General features: G+C 35.3%; 1 protein-coding gene across 3 annotated transcripts in view; it reads left to right on the forward strand.

Annotated features, from left to right (window-relative positions):
- The window catches only part of IMMP1L (inner mitochondrial membrane peptidase subunit 1), a 74407-nt gene that overhangs the window by 35517 nt on the left and 17742 nt on the right, over nt 1-21148 (forward strand). For all 3 annotated transcript variants that reach the window (XM_027115116.1, XM_027115117.1, XM_027115118.1), the window contains exons 3-5: nt 11866-11999; nt 13534-13622; nt 17479-17605. In XM_027115116.1, the coding sequence (XP_026970917.1) occupies nt 11895-11999; nt 13534-13622; nt 17479-17605 (321 nt within the window). In that variant the 5' untranslated portion in view covers nt 11866-11894. The remainder of the gene's footprint in view (nt 1-11865; nt 12000-13533; nt 13623-17478; nt 17606-21148) is intronic.

The following is a 21148-nucleotide window of genomic DNA, read 5'->3' on the forward strand; positions in this document are numbered from 1 at the left end:
TTCTTTATCTGTAAAATGAGATACTTGATAAAATGAGTTCTCATAGAGTTATTGTAAGAATTAAGTGAGTTAATATATGTAACTAGAACAGTGCTTGGCACTCAAGACTACTATTTAAGTATTTGCTGTAATTGTTGTTACTGTTATTTTGGTTGGTATTTGAGGATTTTTTATGTATATTGAAAGAAGCCATTATTACCTACATCCGACAAAGTGTTTTCTAACTTTATGTTATAGGAAGAAAAAATTTTAAAATCTATAATGTAGATATAGAACATTGAAATTAGACAACAACCTTGCTCCCTTATGCCAGTATTATGTGGAGTTTTACTATATATATATATATATATATTTTGTTTTGTTTTGTTTTGTTTTGTTTTTTTTGCGGTACGCGGGGCTCTCACTGTTGTGGCCTCTCCCGTTGCAGAGCACAGGCTCTGGACGTGCAGGCTCAGCGGCCATGGCTCACGGGCCCAGCCGCTCCGCGGCATGTGGGGCCTTCCCGGACCGGGGCACGAACCCGTGTCCCCTGCATCGGCAGGCGGACTCTCAACCACCGTGCCACCAGGGAAGCCCGAGTTTTACTATATTTTAATCAGAATCTCTTAAAGGTTTTCTGGGGAGGATTATTGTACGTTTCCTTTCCTGTATTATGTGGCACAGTCACAATTTTAAATTTTCATTTCTTTTTTCCTAGCTTTTCTATTAGTTATGTGATAGAGTACATAGACTCCCCATTAAAGGAATTGGTTCTCTACATTAATAACTCAGTTTTTTTATTGAAGTATAGTTAATTTACAATGTTGTGTTAGTTTTAAGTGTATAGCAAAGTGATTCAGTTATATATATATACTTTTTCAGATTCTTTTCCATTATAGGTTATTACAAGATATTGAGTATAGTTATCTGTGCTGTACAGTAGGTTCTTGTTGTTTACCTATTTTATATATAGTAGTGTGTAAATGTTAATCCCAAACTCCTGATTTATCTAACTCAGTTTTTTAAAATATAAATGTAATAGGGAATAAAAAGTAGTAAATTCTGTTTCCTAGGTGGATTAAAATTCTATATGCCAAAGCTTTCCAACTTTTCTCACAGCACACATGGAATATGGTACGTTATCTGGCACACAGTAATAAATGACTAGATGAGCAAGGCTGCTCAAGGATAGAAGTGGCCATTGGCCACTTAGAGCAGCTTAGAGCAGTTGTTCTCAAATTCTGTTTCAGAATCACCTGGAGAACTTGTTAAAACACAGACTGCCGAGCAACACTCCCATTCTGATTACATAAATCTTGAGTTTGGCCCAAGAATTTGCACTTCAAACAAATGCCTGCTGATCTGGGGACCACACTTTGATAACTACTGGTTGAGTGTGTCGGTATTTTGATGTGGCTACCAGGTAGAATAATTACACCCCTCACTCCAAGATATCCATGTTTTAATCTCTAGAACATGTGAATATGTTACCTTACATGGCAAAAAGGACTTTGCAGATGTGATTAAATTAAGGAATGTGAATGAGGAGATTATCATGGATTATCTGGGTGGGCTCTATTTAATCACAGGGGTTCTTAAGAGTGGAAGAAGATGGCAAAATAAAGCCAGAGAGTTAGAGGGAGATGTGACCAAGGAAGAATGGTCAGAGAAATGCAGTGCTGCTTACTTTGAAGTCGGAAGAAGGGGACCATGAGCCAAGGAACGTTTGTGCTTCGAGAAGCTGGAAAGGCAAGGAGATGGATTCTTCCCTAGAGCTTCCAGAAGGGAATGCAGCCCTGCCAAACCTTGATTTTTAGTTCAGTGAGGCACATAGTGGACTTCTGACCTACAGACTGTAAGATCATAAATTTGTGTTGTTTTAAACCACTAACTTTATGGTAATTCGTTACAGAAGCAATAGAATACTAATACATCTGTAACCAGTTCTGTTTACCAGCTTGCTTTATGCTGAGAGTTCTCAGTCTCTGCTCTTGACCTCAGCTCATGAGATTGAGAAGATAAAAACCTGAATTAAGAGCTCCTTCATTTTTCTACTATCAAACTAACAAAACTATCAGTGTTTGAACACAGCTTTTACAATTGTATACTTTAAGAGTGAATTTCATGGCATGTGAATTATATCTCAGTTTTGTTTTAAAAAAGGCCTTCCTGGGCTTCCCTGGTGGCGTAGTGGTTGAGAGTCTGCCTGCCGATGCAGGGGACACGGGTTCGTGACCCGGTCCGGGAAGATCCCACGTGCCGCGGAGCGGCTGTCTTTGTGACCTGGTCCGGGAAGATCCCACATGCCGCGGAGCAGCTGGGCCCGTGAGCCATGGCCGCTGAGCCTGCGCATCCAGAGCCTGTGCTCCGCAACGGGAGAGGCCACAACAGTGAGAGGCCCGCGTACCGCAAAAATAAATAAATAAATAAAAATAAAAAAGGCCTTCCCACTCCAACATTATAGAAAATATTGTGGGAGTTCTCGTTGATGTATTCTTCCTATGCAAATTCAGAGTTTTTGTTTTGTTTTTCCTCAGCAGCCAGGTAGTGTGTGAACAGGTCACTTTAATCCTGTCAAGGGTGGGTTGTATTCTTTGTTAAGGCTGATCCCTTTCAGTTTTGCCCTCACTCTCAGTGGTAACCCTACTGCAGTCATAACCAGCATGGCCAGCCTTGGAAGGTCTTGAAGTCCAACCCCTGTCTCCCTCACATTGCGTGGTATTCTGTGGTTGCTAACATCTCTGTTTAGGTTTTTAGCCTTTTATTTGCTGCTTTCTACTGAGGTTCTGGAGTCTCACTCTGCTCAGGTAGCAGTTTAGGAGTTGACTAGCATTTTGTGGCAAAATTGCATGCCGACTTATGGTTCCTACCTGTCTACAGTTTGACCCTCATGTGCCATCTACTTTGATGGCCATAAATTCCAAGCACTTTCTTAACCAAATGGAACTGCCACTTTCTGCTAAAACTTTTATTTTCCTGTACTGTAAATTGGCAAGTATTCTTGGAGAAAAGGCCAAGTGAATGTGTTTACCTTATGTTCTTCCCTTCTTTCATATATACTTGCCCCTCAAGGCTTGCCTATATTGCTGCCTAATGCCTTTAAACAGCTATTTTGTTTATCCAGATTTTGCAACCAAGAAGTTATTCTGGTATAAGTACTCTGTCAAAACTGGCATTGAAGTCTTCCTCTTGCCTTCTTTATGTCAGTGTTCAGGCATCTCTCTATTTCCGTCTCCTCTTCTCCCTCACTTATCAGTAGTCTCTCTTCATCTCCCTGTGGGATTGTTACCATTGGCTCTCAAGCATATGGTACTGTGTTTCTGTGTTTTAAAAAACTTGCTAAATACCACATTCTTCCTATTACTCTACTGCTGTGGTTCTCAACTGAGGGCCTTTTTACATCCTGGGGACATGTGGCAATGTCTGGAGACATTTTAGTTTGTCACAACTAGGGAAGGGGTCCTCCTGGCATCTGGAGGCCAGGGATGCTGCTAAAATCCTACAATGTAAAAGATAGCTGCCCACAACAAAGAATTGTCTGGCTCCAAATGTCAGTACTGCTGAGAATGAAAAACCCTGCTCTACTGTTTAGCTTGCCTTCATAGCCAAACTTTTCCAAAGACCTGACTGTATATGTTGTCTCCATTTCCATGTCTCCCTTTCATACTTTCTTTAACGTTTTAATTTTTCTCAGGTAATGCTCAGGTGATTTTTCAAGGTCAAATAGTGCTACAAAGCTTATAAAGAGAACAGCAGTGTTCTCTTAGCACCCCCGTACTTAGTTATAAGTACACCTTACTGTACTTAGTTATATAGTTTTGGCCAGTTAGGTGTTGATGGAACAAAGATGGGTTTTTTTTTTTTTTGGCTAAAAAGACAAAAAGATGGGCTTCCCTGGTGGCGCAGTGGTTGAGAATCTGCCTACCAATGCAGGGGACACGGGTTCGAGCCCTGGTAGGGAAGATCCCACATGCCGTGGAGCAACTAAGCCCATGTGCCACAACTACTGAGCCTGCGCTCTAGAGCCTGGGAGCCACAACTACTGAAGCCCATGTGCCTAGAGCCCATGCTCTGCAGCAAGAGAAGCCACCTCAATGGGAAGTCAGCGCACCGCAACGAAGAGTAGCCCCCGCTAGTCACGCTAGAGAAAGCCCGTGCACAGCAGTGAAGACCCAATGCAGCCAAAAATAAATAAATTTATTAAAAAAAGAAAAAAGTTAATCAGGATACTCTATACTTTTTCTTTCTTCCTGCCTGTAACTTGGATATAGCAACTAGTGTTAATAGAAAATAAATCCCTTACTTTACTGTTATTCTAGTTTTCTCTTGTTTGTAGTAGAATATAGTCCTAAGATAGAAATTTTTTTTAAGACTTCCCATGTATGAAACTTCCTTTAAGTTCCAGAGCGCCAGTCTCTAACATGTCCAGTTGGATATCTCACAAATACATCAATTTTAACATGACCAAAATCAGACCCTTCATTTTCTATCCCAGTGTGTGTGTTGAGAGGAACCTTGTAAATAGACTTCCATTTACCCAGTTACTCAGTCCAGAAACTTGAGGGTCATCCTGATTCTTTCCTTTTCCTTGCCATTTATTTTGCTCCCAAAGTTTCTCAAATCTGTCCATTTTTCTCCATCTCCTTTGCCACTTCTGTAGTTGGTCCAGCCTAACTACCCTCCCAGCATTTCTAATCTTGCACCCATTCCAGTCCTTTCTCTACATAACAGTGAGAGTGATCTTAAATTCTAAATCAGATCATGTTACTCTCCTGCTTAAATCCTTCAGTGGCTTCCCATTAGTCTTAGAATTAAATCCAGAGTTCTACAAGACTTGAATAATTTTTCGTCTTTCTCTAGTCTCATTTAATGTCCTTCACACAGTGCTCCAGTCTTCTTTTAATTCCTTAAGCACATGCTTTCTGTTTCATCTGCTTTTAATGTTCTTTCCACAATTTCCATAGTTATTTCATCTTTCAGGACCTAACTTCAATGGTATTTTCTTAGAGAAATCTTTCCTGATTCATCCTTAAGAAAAATATGTCCCACCAATAATTCTGTATCACTTTACCGTATTTTTTCCTTTATGGAAATTATTTAATATATTTACATGTTTGTCTACTTTGTATGTGTGTGTGACATCTGACCCAGTAATCTATAAGCTCTATAAGGGCAGGCATCGTGTTCATTATTGTATTTCCAGGGCTGAACACAGTATTTGGCATATAGTAGAAGCTCAATAAATATTGGTTGAATGATTGAATGACCTGATGACTATGGGGACACCCTTTTTCCTCCAAGTGTTTCTTCTTTTAAAAATTCTGTTATAGAGTTGAAGAAAATGTTATACACATTCATATACACTCCATCTGGATTTACAGTGAACATCTTGCCATATTATCTTTCTCTATTCCTCCATATATATGTGTGTATATATATATATATATATACACATATATGTGTGTATGTATATATTTGTATATGTGTGTGTATAAATTTATCTACATATGTCTATCTATATTATTAGTAGCAGAAGTAAACCATGTGAAAGAAAGTTACAGTTACATTCATCTTTAAATCAGTGTTTTTCTTCTGTGAACAAGATCATTCTGCATAGTCGTGATATTGTTAAATATAACATTGAAACGATGATGTGTTTTGATTTACAGGCTATGTTCAAATTTCCCATAATATCTTTTATTGCTTTTCTTTTTCTTTTGCTTCAGGATCCAGTTAAGGATTTCATATTGTATTTGGTTGTCATGTCCTTGTATTTTAAATTATTCTTATAATTTAAAATAATACTCTTATTATTTTATTAAATTTATATTTTAAGTGTTCAAGTTGTTTATGGATTATGATACAGATGTGTCTGATTGTTCATCATTAGATTTAGGTTATACACTTCTGGCAAGAATAGTACAAAGATGTTGATGTACTGTATGTCACTGCATCATGTCAGGAAGCTACATATCAGTTTTTACCATTATTTATGCAGCTAAATTTGATCACATAGTTAATATGTACTTGATCTCTTCATGTAAAGGTAATATTTACTTGATCTCTTCATGTAAAGGTATTCTGTTCCCTTTGTAAATAATAAACTACTTACTTTAATACTTTGCACATGTCCTGTTTACCAACAGCCTTTTACCCAGTATTTTTTAAAATTGAACTACAGTTGATTTACAATGTTGTGTTTCCTGTGTATAGAAAAGTGGTTCAGTTTATCTATCTATCTATCTATCTCTTCTTTTTCAGATTCTTTTTCATTATGGTTTATTACAGGATATTGAATACAGTTCCCTGTTCTATACAGTAGGACCTTGTTTATCTATTTTACATAAAGTAGTGTGTGTCTGTTAATCCAAAGCTCCTAATTTATCCTTCCCCTTGCCTTTCCCTTTTGGTAACCATAAGTTTGCTTTCTATGTCTGTGAGTCTGTTTCTGTTTTGTAAATAAGTTCATTTGTATCATTTTTTTAGATTCCACATATAAGTGATATCATATGTTATTTGTCTTTCTCTTTCTGACTTTATTTAGTATGATAATCTCTGGGTCCATCCATATTGCTGCAAATGGCAATATTTCATTCTTTTTTGTGGCTGAGTAATAGTCCATTGCGTATATATCTCTCTCTCTCTCTATATATAGATATATATATGTACCACATCTTATTTATCCATTCATCTGTTGATGGACACTTAGGTTGTTTCCATGTCTTGGCTATTGTAAATAGTGCTGCTGTGAACATTGGAGTGCATGTATCTTTTTGAATTAGAGTTTTCTCTGGATATATGCCTAGGAGTGGGATTGCAGGATCATATGGTAACTCTATTTTTAGCTTTTTAAGGAACCTCCATACTATTCTCCATAGTGGCTGCACCAATTTACATTTACACCAACAGTGTAAAAGGGTTCCCTTTTCTCCACACCCTCTCCAGCATTTATTATTTGTAGACTTTTTGATGAGGGCCATTCTGACCCGTGTGAGGTTATATATTATTGTAGTTTTGATTTGCATTTCTCTAATAATTAGCGATATTGAGCATCTTTTCATGTGCCTGTTGTATGTCTTCTTTGGAGAAATGTCTGTTAAGGTGTTCGGCCCATTTTTTGATTGGGTTGTTTGTTTTCTATATTGAGCTGTATGATCTGTTTGTATATTTTGGAAATTAAGCCCTGTTGGTCACATCGTTTGCAAATAATTTCTCCCATTCTGTAGGTTGTCTTTTCATTTTGTTTATGGTTTTCTTTGCTGTGCAAAAGCTTCAAGTTTCATTAGATCCCATTTGTTTATTTTTGCTTTCATTTCCAGTACTCTAGGAGACAGATTCAAAAATTGTTGCTGCAATTTATGTCAAAGAGTGTTCTGCCTATGTTTTCCTCTAGGAGTTTTATAGTATCTGGTCTTACATTTAGGTCTTTAATCCATTTTGAGTTTGTTTTTGTGTATGGTGTTAGAGAATGTTCTAATTTCATTCTTTTACATGTAGCTGTCCAGTTTTCCCAATACCACTTATTGAAGAGACTGTCTTTTTTCCATTGTATATTCTTGCCTCCTTTGTTGAAGATTAATTGACCGTAGGTGTGTGGGCTTATTTCTGGGCTCTCTATTTCATTGACCTGTATGTCTGTTTTTGTGCCAATACCATGCTCTTTTGATTACTGTAGCTTTGTAGTATTGTCTGAAGTCTGGGAGGGTTATGTCTCCAGCTTTGTTCTTTTTCCTCAGGATTGCTTTGGCAGTTCTGGGTCTTTTGTGGTTCCATATAAATTTTAGCGTTATTTGTTCTAGTTCTTTGAAAAATGTCATGGGTAATTTGATAGGGATAACATTAAATCTGTAAATTGCTTTGGGTAGTATGGCCATTTTAATAATGTTAATTCTTCTAATCCAAGAACATCATCCAGTAATTTTAAACATCTATTAATGGCCCTTGCCTGAATGAATTATTACATTGGTAATAATTTCATTATTCCCTCTCTCTATATATATATATATTAGCTGCCATTTTTTTGATAAAGAACTTTCCTTGTCCCCAACACATACTTCTATTTAAAAAAATGTCCTCAGTAGATTTCATTTTTATTCTAATATATTATTTATTACTGTTATTATTTTTTTTAAATCTCAAATTTGGCCAATAGGAAACCCCTCAAAGTGGCTCCTCTGCCTTTGGAGACAATGACCTTTCGTCCAAAGACATAGCCAGCCTGAGAAGACTCTAGAGGGAGGGAGCCAGGAAAATACATAACCGTTCCTTCCTCTGACTTCCTGCTGGAAGTCGAAGCTTGACTGAAGTGCCTTGATGTAGTTCATATAGGTCAGTTTTCCAAGTGCAGAGAGCAGTATGGAGAAAGGTAGAGAGTGAGTCCAAAGGGACAAACAAGATATCTGGCAAATGTATGCATATATAGAGTCATGGACCCCTTGAAATCACTATGTAAACCAGAGGTTTGAAACCTCTGTGTTATTTAATCCCTTTTGCTAGTAGATCTACGGAGTGCTAGCAGTGTATGTGGTTTATTTATGTCTTATATGAATGTTACTTTCTACTCTGAGATTTCTCTTAAAAAAAAATTCATCAGCTCTTATTCTCAATTTCAGTATTTCTCAACAGTGCTCCTCATTGCACTTTTAAATATAAGACCAAGTAGTCTTGATCCTCAGAGTCCTCCATAAATAGCTCCATCACTCTTTTCATCTAGGAGATGAAGATCCAAAATAGTTTCAGACACTTCAGACACCATTCTGTTGCTAATATCTCTAGGGAAGAAACAATGTCTGTTAACTTCTTTTTTCTGATCACTCATCTGTTTTATTATTTTATGAGACAGTTTCATCACAAACATTGTATTTGGGATCGAGCATTTACTGAGTAATAAAAAAAGGCTTTATGGCCCCAATTACTTCTGAATGGGAGTTAATTACAGGGCCTCTCAGTGAATCAGAACCATTGTATTGTTATAGCATCTTTGTATTTTTTTAGTATGTTTTTTAGCCAAATGCATAATCTATTGCATAATCCAAATTATTTAAATTTTGGTAGATTGCTATTAATTTCCCCTCTAAATTTCACCTTTTATCTGTGTTAACAATATCTTCTTGCTGAGTGCCACGTGTTTCTTCTTGTTTGATAATATATCCCCTCTCTAACATCAGGTAAGCTCATTTCTATTTTAGTTTTTAAATGTGATATTCATTTCACTACTTTTTAGGATTTGTTTTCATAGATCACATTTTCAAAGCTAAGCTTTCGGACTTAACCCCTACTTTTTTCCCTAGTTTTATAGTGGGAGCAAAGTAGTGTTTACACAACCTAATTAACTTTACAAATAATGTTCTATTATTGTTATTCCTCTTCAGTCTTTTCTGAATTAATTGAACCTCAGTTATGAAGTGTTTTTAAATATCACTTCTTATTTATGAAATTCTAAATATCAGTATTTTTTAAAGTGCATCAGTTATTACTGTAAGCCAGATTCCTAAGATGGGATATTTCATATTACTTAAAAGATTTAATGAGAACACTTTTTAATATGTTACTGACAGTTTTTTTCTTTCTTCAATGAGTATGACATTAACATGTCTCCTCATTAACCAAAAATCTTAGTGGTCTTCTGATAATCATTTTGAACCTTATAACCATTTTTATCATACTAAAGATGTTGAAATTATAGGAGATTTGGGTTCAATATTTATTCATTAATTCAGTCAGGCAAGCATTCTTTGGTAGGCCCTAAGGACCCAAAGATGAATACTGCACAGTCACTGCCCACAGACATATAAGCAAATATAGTATGTAATAAGGGAAAATATATGAATAATACAGTGTGGTAAGTATTATAATCAGTGTATGCTTAAGGTAGGTGAGTGACACAAAGCATAAGTAACATTTCTTGGGGTGCTGCCGGAGAAGACATAATAAATGTTTAATAGATGAATAAACACTAATAAGTAATAAAACACTAATAAAGGACATAGTTCTATGCTGTGGGCTCTAAAATTCTATTATTGGGAATTCCCTGGCAGTCCAGTGGTTAGAACTCCGCACTTTCACTGCCGAGGGCCTGGGTTCAATCCCTGGTTGGGGAACTAAGATCCTGCAAGCCATGTGGTGCAGCCAAAAAAAAAAAAATTCTATTATTTTATTTAAACATAAGTTAGGGAGAAACTTAGACACTTGAAAATGCAACTAATGTTATGAGGTTATACAGCACATGCTGATTGCCAAGTGAATGATATAGTAACTAGAATTTATTGATATATTCTGCTACACAGACTGTATATCTGATTACATGTAATCCTCACTAACTCTCTGAGATAGGTACTGATACTAAGGCCATTTTACAGGGAAAGGCACTTGAGGTTTACAGAGGTAAAATAACCTCCTAAGACCACACAGCTAAAATATGGTGGAGCCAGGATACCTGCTCAAGACAAGATCAGCTTTAGAAACAGTGTTCTTAATCATTACAAAATGAACATAAGGAACCATAGGAACCCAGAGGAGAAGGAAAAACTTGCCTGTTGAGAGCATTTGGAGAAGAGTTAAAAATTAGATACATGATGGGTATCATGATGGGTATATTCCAGGCATGGGTATTGGCATACATAAGTGTTGGTTGGGCAGTATACCCTAAGTAAACTGGACCAGTATGATGGAGTAGTTCATTCATGTAGGAGCATCAGGGAAGATCAGGTTGGAATCTGAGGATGGAATGGGAACCATCTGTCAAAGATTCTGAAAATGAGTAATCTGTACTTGATCTGATAGAGAGCCATTGAGGTTATGGGAGCAAGGGAGTAATATGGAAGTCACTGTAACATAATGGTTAAGTTCTTGAGTATCATTTTCAGATTTTGTGATGTTTAGCATGCAAGTTTACTACTCTTAGGTTCCTTTGTCTTATCTATAAAATGATAATGGTAATACTATCTATCTCACAGAGATTAATTTGTAAAACCTGACATATCCAAGCATTGAGCAAATGTTACATATTATTATTGTTGATGTGTTTTAGTAAATTTAATCTGAGAACAGTGCATAGGAGTCTTGGCCTAAGCATTAGGCTGTTAGTTGAGAAATGCTTGAAACATAGTTTTATCAGGTAAATGGAAAGGAAGGGACAAATACTAGGACTGTTTTAAATGAGTAATATCAGTATGTTAAGGTATATAGCTTTCTAAAAATACATGTTTCTTTGTGCTGTTTCATAATATTCATGTGTTCATTGTTATATCAATAGTTAATAACTGAAAACTGAATGTAACTTTATAATTTACAAAGCCACTTTGACATGTTATTGAATTTGATTCTCAGAACCATTCTGTGAGATACTGTTATTTCCATTTTATTAAGGCCCAGAGAGGTTAAGTGATTCATTGAAGATCATGCAAATTAATAAAGGAAGCAGTTTAAAACTTGCGTTTTCATACACCTATTCTAGTGCTTTCCCCTTTATTCCTATATTATGTTATGACGAGAACTGATGTACTATAGCAGGCAACACTATGAAAAACTATTATTAGTATTTGAAAGAGTTAATATCATTTCTTAGACATCTGCCTTAATACCAAGAAATAACCAAGGCATGAAAGGAGAGAGACAAGTTCAGAGTCTACTAGTTATCTAATTCATATATAAACCCAGTGATATTTGAATATAATCTCTGTTTAGAAGATCACAATATTAAGTGGCTATAATTTGCCATTTTAATAAACCTTCGGCAAAAATGAAAATAAACTCTTGATTTTCTGCACCAAACCATATTAGGCATTTAATACACTCTGGGTGATTGTAAAATATTTTACAATAGAGCTATTTCTTAAGTGTTTTTAAATAGTATTGATCATGAAACTTTTTGAAATTTACCATCAGGCCAATGGTGGCAGAGTCTACATAGAACTATGCTTCGTGGTGTTCTGGGAAAAACCTTTCGGCTTGTTGGCTATACTATTCAGTATGGCTGTATAGCTCATTGTGCTTTTGAATACGTTGGTGGTGTTGTCATGGTAAGTTTTTACATTCAAGAAAATAATCATTTAAAATATGTGTTTTATTTTTAATTGAAGGAAGAGAGTGTTTGAATTGGCACTGATATAAAATATAAGAACTGTAACTTTAAATATGGTCCTGCATTGTTTCTTGCAGGGGCACAAAGGCCCTATTAATCTAATAATACTAGTTTTTACCATTTATTGAATGCTACTTACTGTGTTCTAGGATGTGTTTGATGTTTTACATTTATTAACTCATTTAATCTTTTACACTCTATGAGATACTTACTAGAAATCTATTATACACATAAGGAAACTGAGGCTCAGAAAGCTTAAGTAACTTTCTGCAGGTCCCACAATTCCAAGTAGACTTGGAATTTCAGCACAGATTTCTCTGATTTTCAAAACCCCTACTTTTAACCACTGTGAAGAGTATCAGTAACTGTCCTGAAAATAAATGATTATTCTGCCTTGTGTCAACACTAAAATGTTAAGGCTGTCCTCCTACCAATGCATTTTCTTAATATTGCATCATAAATCTATCAACCATGACAATACTAACCTTTTGTCATATAAATGAAAGAATAAATTGATTGATTGTTCAGTCAGTAAGTTTTGCTGTTGGTGTTGCTATTTTTATCAGGTTTACCCTAAGATAGTCACAGTCATATAATCTCAAGCTGAGCTGGAGTAATGCAAATAAATATATTTAACTGAAACTCCCCTCTTTGATTTTTTTAAATTTACATTGGTATTTCCAGTAGGCTACAGAGTTAGCAAAAAACTTGCATTGTGGTCTTTGTTTTTTCTGCCCAAGTAGGAAGTTTTGAGTAAAAAGTTTTATTTACATGTAAGTGGAGTGAATGGAGACTGTTTGTTTAGATTTTTCAAGTTGCAATGATCATTTATTACAGTTTTGAGAAATATATGAAGATAATTGTTTTACCTACTAATATGAAAATCTTTAAAGTACATCTCATTATGCCAATATTTTTCAGTAGAAAATATAAGTTGCAGCCCCATCAAATGAGTAAGCTGTTCTCTTGGAAGAAAAGGAAAGGCATCAGCTCATTGAGAATAGTATGATACCACTTGGTAAATAACTGTCATGGGCACTGGATGATAGCTGACAGTAGCAAGAAAAAAAAATCATTAATTTATTCATTCAACAAGTATATATTGAGTATCAACCTTATGCCAAGCACTGTTCTTGACCTTGGTTACACAATTGGGAACATGAGAGACAAAGTCCCTGCCCTCATGATGCTTAAATTTTACGAGATGGCCAAAATTTGGAAACATAGATAATGTTATTTTATTTCTCTATTATAATATAATATTAACAAACCATTTTAAATATATTTTGCCTGTTTTTCCAGACTTGCTGGCTACTCTGTAGAGTTGAACTTATCTTGGAGCTTCCAGCTTATTATGAATCATCCTCCAAGCTTGAAGAACATTTGCTTGATTTTCTTTCTTTTAAGCCTGCTCAGATGATTTATATTTTAAAAGGTTTTCAAATTAAATTTTAAAATTGCCTTTCTTTCAGTGTTCTGGACCATCAATGGAGCCTACAATTCAAAATTCAGATATTGTTTTTGCAGAAAATCTTAGTCGACATTTTTATGGTATCCAAAGGTAAATTCTGCCACAGGTATATTAAACTGATGGTGAAAACACACATACACATATTGTGTCTTTTCTGCAGTTTCTTAACTTTAGCTTTAAAAACTTTTGTAAATAACCAAATTAATGACCAACTGGATGAAATTTTGGCTCAAATTTTTTCTCTCAGTTTGAGAAATTTTAATAGTTTCTTTAAACATGCAGTTCCTTGTATCATTGTGCAAAGTAGATAGCAGTCCCTTTTATAATGTGCATTCAAGAAGCCTTCTTTACTTTTCTTTTGCGGTGGGGGTTGGGGGGTGGGTTTGTCTTTATGTTTTGAATAAAGAACCAGGGACTTAGGTTACATTACATTACATATCCAAATCAGTGATTTGATTTTTTAATTTTTAAAATAATCCTGCATTTCTGTTGATGACTGTCTTATTCTCTATAGTCTATGATGAGCAGTTGGTGATTTTTAGACTATAGCACTGTATATAGCTGGGAGCCAGGAATCTTATCTATTATAAGTCTCCTGATTAATTATATTAAGTTAAAAAACTCCTTGGGAAATATTGTTTGCCACTACATCTTTTAAAATCCTAGTCTAAGTGGTGTTTCCAATCCTTGAGATACTGTTTATTCTACTTAACTCCCTGATTATTATTCCTTCTGAATGGATGTGAAGTATTAGTAATTTAGTGTATTTTCTAAAGGACACCCCTTTGATTCCCTAAAATTTGGGGTCCATTAGTTTTTCATAATTCTGAAAAAATAGATCTGTATCACATTTCATCTTCATAAAATACAAATTTTACTCACTTGAGCTGGTATTTAGCTTATAACATAAGTAGGTTTAGGCATTCCTCTTTCATTATTGTCCTTTTTAATAGTCTACTTTACATTACTGAAAAATCACCAAGAATAGTGTAAAACTGTTCTTTGTGTTTACTCGTTCTTCTACTATCTTAGATTCTGTAAATAGAAACTCTCTCTTGCTCAAGCTGTATGGTCTAGCATGGTCTGTGGGTAATTCCTCAGATCTTTTATCCGTAACAACTTCAAGATAATACCTAATTGATAGATATGAGGTTATAAAATAAAACTTATATAACAGGTTATGTTCTAGCTTCCTTTTCTTTTTAACTTGTATCAAAATAACTTATTACAGTCTTTGGATTAACTGGAGACCTAGCTTCGCTGCAACATGAAGACAAGCTTCTGTTTTCCATGCTAATCACATGATTTCACTCTCATAGTCCTTGAGCATCCTTAACAAGGAGCTGGACTCATTGGCTAAATAGTGTTTGAATGAACAGCTCAATATTGAGCTGGACTCATTGGCTAAATAGTGTTTGAATGAACAGCTCAATATTGTCTTTTTTTTTTTTTGGATAGATACTCTTTGCATTCAGATGGTAATACAAATAACTATATTTAGTAAATTAAGATTCTTTAGAGGTTTTATTTTGTATTCTGCTCCTTCAGGGGGCCCATTAGGTGGAAGGACAGTTCAAACTTTGGCATTTATAGGAGACATACCAAAGTAACTTTTACAGCCAAGGTAGTCAGTTGGTAACTCCTACTTTAAAAACATTACTGTCCTGAGTATTTTTTTCTTTTATCTGTAGCACAGAACTCTTGAGATTTCAGGGGAATCTCTGACCCCTGGCAAGAGATCCTCTTGCTAGCTGTTTCTAAAGATAGAGTAGCCATTCATTTAGGGAAAATGAAAGTATGCATATCTGGTATCTAAAGGACATAGATTTTTCAGTCCAGTGGACCGAACACTCATACTTGAGACAACCATAGTCTCTTATTACTACTTATTCTTTCAACAAATAGTTAATGAGCACCTCACTTATAAGATGTGCTGTACCTGATAGAGAATGTTAGGCTTAGCAAAATACTAACCCTTGTTTTCAAAAGCTTACAATCTACGAGGGGATAATAAGGATATTTATAAATGATACAGGAAAATTTCAGTCTTAGTTCTATTAAGTTTCTTTTAAAATCCTATTTGAAAGAGTTGAGAGTCCAAGGCTATATATTTTGATTTAAGCTCTGTGCCTATAATATCTGGTTAGACCACCAGAAATACAGTATACAGTAATGACGCTTTCTATTAAAACACCTTGACTGAATTATGATTTTTACATTGCCATTCAAGTGCAGAGTTTGTTTTGAGGATCATATTGATTATTTTGTCAAAACACTTAAGCCGAGGGCTTCCCTGGTGGTGCAGTGGTTGAGAGTCGGCCTGCTGATGCAGGGGACACGGGTTCGTGCCCCGGTCCGGGAAGATCCCACATGCCGCGGAGCGGCTGGGCCCGTGAGCCATGGCCGCTGAGCCTGCGCGTCCGGAACCTGTGCTCCGCAACGGGAGAGGCCACAACAGTGAGAGGCCCACGTACCGCAAAAAACAAACAAACAAAAAAAACAAGATGAATAAAACTCCCATGGAAAACATTTCTTTCCCCAAAGCTAGCCAAAATCAACTTTGTTAGTATGTTACATAGGTTACAATATTTGCAAACTTATTCATCTGAACAGTTCCATTGACATGGTTCCAGTTGGTTGGAAAGAGATACTTTATAACATTTTCAAACAAGTGTAAGCCTTATATTGCACTCCAACTTACAGAATTTAGTGTTTTAATAGCATTAAACTCTTATCAAGAATAACCTCAAGAAATGACTGTTCTGAATACTGTTGCTGTATTTTCTGTAAAGTTCTGATGAAGATGGTATCTTTACTTTCCTTACATAAGTATCCTTCTTGTATATTCCTCTTTAACTTAGTTGTTAAGGAAAATTTTGTCATACCTCCCAAACTAAACTTTATTTTATTAGGTAATGATTGCCATGTAATTAATCATAATTTATTTTTTGACCTGACTACCAAAAGTTTTGAACTCATAGTAATACTTATATAGCAATAACTAGGTTTCTGATTTAACCATCATCTTCCTTTTATTTTTGTGACTTTTGATATTGTTTTGATATATGCATCTTTTATTACAAGCAACATCAAATTATTTCCTGAACCTGGTACAGATAATAAGTAAATATATTAAATCCTTTCGATTGTGAGCAACAGAATTCACTTATTGCTCATTTCATGCAGAAAGAGCATTGTATTCTCTTTGGTTGAGGCATTAGTCATATTTTTTTATCTCCTTCTTCCTTTCCAATTTTCAATATCTTCTTAGTCTTCTAGTACATGTAGATTGTTATTTCTTCCATGAATCCTGTCTTCCATATGTAATCATATCCATATTGGTTCTATATGTTTGATTTGCCAGTTTATTTTTTGTAATATATGTTTGGACAGCTTTTAGCATTTTATTTGGCTGAGTCTTCTGATATTTTTTCTCAAATATATGTCTTTTTTGACTGTACTGTAAACTATCCAGGTTGTATAATTTATATGCTGCAATTCCTCAGTTCTTTAAGCTCTAGGGAAACACAGATGATGTTTCTACCTTTTTATGTGCTCTAGAGTCAATCAGTGCTACTGCTGGGCAGTCAAATTTGCTTGGTTAATTTGGTGGTATTTACACGGAATTGTTTTTTCATAGTTTTGGTTCTAAAATTTGGACACAGAAGTAACACTGAGTGGGTATGGTGCAAGAAGATAATTCTCATGGAATTATCAGAAATTTTAGAATCTTCTAATAGCTTTTCCATCACTCTCATTGTTAGATTCTGACCCATAAAGTTAGTCACAAAGGTTCTCAAAGCTGGTAAATGTATGGGAGGGTCAGTATGTCAGAGGATAAAAGGTATGGCTTTGTTTAAGTTGCTTTATAAAAGTATTGTAGCAGTGCCATGCATGTGTTTATGCTAATAATAACACTGACATTTCTTTGACTTTTTCCCCTCAGAGGTGACATTGTGATTGCAAAAAGCCCAAGTGATCCAAAATCAAATATTTGTAAAAGAGTAATTGGTTTGGAAGGAGACAAAATTCTCAGCAATAGTCCATCAGTTTTCTTTAAAAGCCATAGTTATGTAAGTAACATTTCAATTATGTTATTGATTGGTATCATAGTTGATTAACATTAACTGAACACACTGACAAATGATTATAACTTTTATTCATATTTTGAATATGTTAGAATAATGCATTCATTAGAATTTAAGTATGTTTGTATCAAGAACAACATGGCCATTATAGTTTATATATTTTATTTCTTTTTATATTTATAAAATATTTATATTTTATTTCTTTTATTTTCTTTTAAAATTTAATTTCTTTTCTGTAATTTCTTTTAAAATTTAAAATTCTTTTATTTTCTTTTAAGACCCTGTATAAACATCTCAGTATTAGTTGTTGCAGGCAAGATTCACCAATGAATGTCAAAATAATGGGCAGACGTTTGAGGAAAAATAGTGTATTTGCATAGTCTCAAAGTATCTTTCCCGGGCTTCCCTGGTGGCGCAGTGGTTGGGAGTCCGCCTGCTGATGCAGGGGACACGGGTTCGTGCCCTGGTCCGGGAAGATCCCACATGCCACGGAGCGGCTGGGCCTGTGCTCCGCAACGGGAGAGGCCACAACAGTGAGAGGCCCGCGTACGGGGGAAAAAAAAAAAGTATCTTTCCCAAGAAATTTTTACAAAGGGAAAAACAGTAGCTTCGTAGAGGAGAAACCTGGCAAACACCACCTTAACTGAGTGATCAAGGTTAACTTTACCTGTAACAAGACGTCAACATAATGTGACCCCTGAATTCAAGGACTGAGAAGGGCACATCACCTTTGTGGTACTCTTGTTAAAAGAAGGTATAGCCTCATGAGAAAACATCAGACAAACCCTAACTGAGGGTCATTCTGTCACATAATTGACCAATACTCTTCAAAAATGTCAAGGTCTTTAAAAAAAGGAAAGTCAGGAATTGTCATAGACTGGAGGAGACAAAGGAGACATGACAAGTAAATGTAGTCTGGAATTCTGGCTTAGATGGTTTCTCCACTGACTTGTTAGTGGAAAATCTGGTAAAACCAAACACAGTCTTGTAGTTTAGTTTTTTAAAATCCTATTTAAATGTTTAGGATAGATATTTTGGTGTAGTCAACTTGCCAACTCAGTTAGGAAGAAGAGTAAGAGCAGTAGAACGGAAGAGTGAAGAGCAAATGTAACGTGTGAGCCCCTTTCACCAGTCACATGGCTGCTGAGACAGCTTGTGGCAGGGGAGGGCAACCTTCTGTTTACTCAGCATATACTCTTCTCACTTTAATTATAATTTAATTTTCTATTTTTGTTTAAATTTTCTGTGTCACTGTCAGATTATTAATAGAGCTGTTACATCTGTTAAGTAACTTTATCTTCATCCCCAGTGTAAACATATAATTAAGAGTTAAATGGTCTTCATTGTTGTAAATTTATTTTGACCTACAATAGCCTCTGATTGCCCTATAAGTTTGATCAGTAGACTATTAAATAATCTGTTATTTATTTACCGTTCTTAATAGACTATGGTTCAGCTGTGCAAATGTTTATTACACTTTTGATGTTTATTACTACAGTGCTAAACATCCTAGGAATCCGTAGCTGATGGTGATAATGTTAAAGTTGAGAATGTGGTATCAGGTAACCTATTTTTCTGTGGCCTTCATCATGGATACTTATCCTTTTATTTTTCAAAAATGTCACTTATTTACGTAATGGTTTCACCTTCACATGACTATTTTCATTTCTTGAGGCATTCTAGTCACTTCTAAGTTGCTTTAGCAACAAGCATATACTTCAGACCAGAAATAGTTTTATCAACAGAAAGAATAACAAAATATATAAATGATAGCATCTACTATCTGTGTACAGTGTGTACACTGCTGTTGTTTTCTTTTAAAATTATTAGAGGAGGAATATTAGGATGAAAAGATTTAGATAAAATCTCTGCTAAGTAATCAGAGAAAATAACCAGAGGACTATAAGACGTACATTTTTTGAATATTCTATTTAAAGAAGACATTCATCGAATTTTTATGTTTGTTGAGAGGATAAATTAGGGGACACTGCCATTTTGTTCCAGGTGTATTCCATTCACTTTGGTTTGCATGTTTATAAGTGTACAAACAATTGTAATAATATTGGCCAGCACTTAACTGTGTACTTACTCTGTACCTGACACTGTTGAAACTCTTTCCAAGGGTTAATTTATTTAATCATCAAAACAGTAACCCAGTGAAGGTGGTAGTAGCATTTGACAGATGGGAAAGCTGAACAACAGGAAGGTTAAATAAATTGTCCAATTTCAAACAGTAAGAGAAACAGTTGGAATTCAAACACAGGTAGCCTGGCTCTGTCCAGAATCTATATTCTTTACCATGCCACTACTTTTCATCCCAAAATATCCTCTACTTACTATTATTATTTCTACTCCCATCTCATAAATTGTATTTCCCTTAAAATGTATTTGTCTTTATTATTTTTAAAAAGAAAGGCAACTGTTTCTAATCAGGGCCAGTATTAGTTCTGAAAGACAAGCCAGTGATTTTTGAAGGCTTCCTGGCTCCACCAGTTTTACTAGGCTGCGTTTTTTAAGCCATAAGAATTGTGTAGCTATTACAGAACCACTTTAGCAAATGTGTTCCATTAATCAAGGTGACTTATAACAAAAATTCATCCAAGTTTGGAGCACTGAAGAGATATCCAAACTGTTTGCATTCTGCCCCTCCAGAGTGTTCCCTTTTCCAGCTATCTCAGAAGCACACTGGTGCTGCATGCTATGAAAGGGGTTTCTTCCCCTTATCTGTGCATCCTTTCAGAAAAATCATTGTTGTTTATAGGTTATGAAGACATTACTATTCAGATCTTGATTGAGATGCATAATAAGGATGATATATATTAAACGTGTTTTGAATTTCAGGCAAAAAACATTTATTCTCCTAAGTAGGTGCTTCAGAAAGCAAAACACCAAAATTGTCATTTGGAACCTAGAACATAGAGTTTAGCATATGAAAGAAATAGCATTGTTTGTAAGTTGGCAAACAAGAATATAAACAGATCATTGGTTAAGTGATGTGAAACCATTTTATTCATTCCAGAGTTCTAAAAGTTCATGTGGCAAGCAGCACTTACGAAAGGTGATTTATTTTTTGCATTAAGCATTTGGAAACGAAGCAGTCCCTATCAAGGTCCTATTGCAGTGGGTTTTGCTTATTTTCATGGTATTGAGGCCAGTAATTTTTTCTCTTGGGTTATGGGCTGAGCATTGGCTACTAGGAAATGAGCTTAATTTGTGACTCTCAAAAGAAACAAATTGTACTCAGCTCAAACATCTTGAATAACTTGCCTTTCTATACTATAGGAATTCCTCAGTTTGCTGCTAGAAGCCACTAATTTGCCAAAAATAATTTAGTTGGAAGAAGCATTTAGCAGGTAGGAAGTACATTAAATGAATAGGCATTCTCCTGTTGATCTGCACAGCAGGCGATTTAACGTAGTCTCCATTCCCCTAGGGAATATAGGGCCAGGACTCAGGAAATACAGTAAAATTTTCTTATAAAGCTAATCAAGAAACTATAACACTTTATAATCTTTCTCAGGATAACAT

Source organism: Aethalodelphis obliquidens, unplaced genomic scaffold, assembly GCF_003676395.1.
Source record: "Aethalodelphis obliquidens isolate GAN/ISIS:26980383/991018 unplaced genomic scaffold, ASM367639v1 scaffold14, whole genome shotgun sequence".
NCBI lineage: Eukaryota > Metazoa > Chordata > Mammalia > Artiodactyla > Delphinidae > Aethalodelphis > Aethalodelphis obliquidens.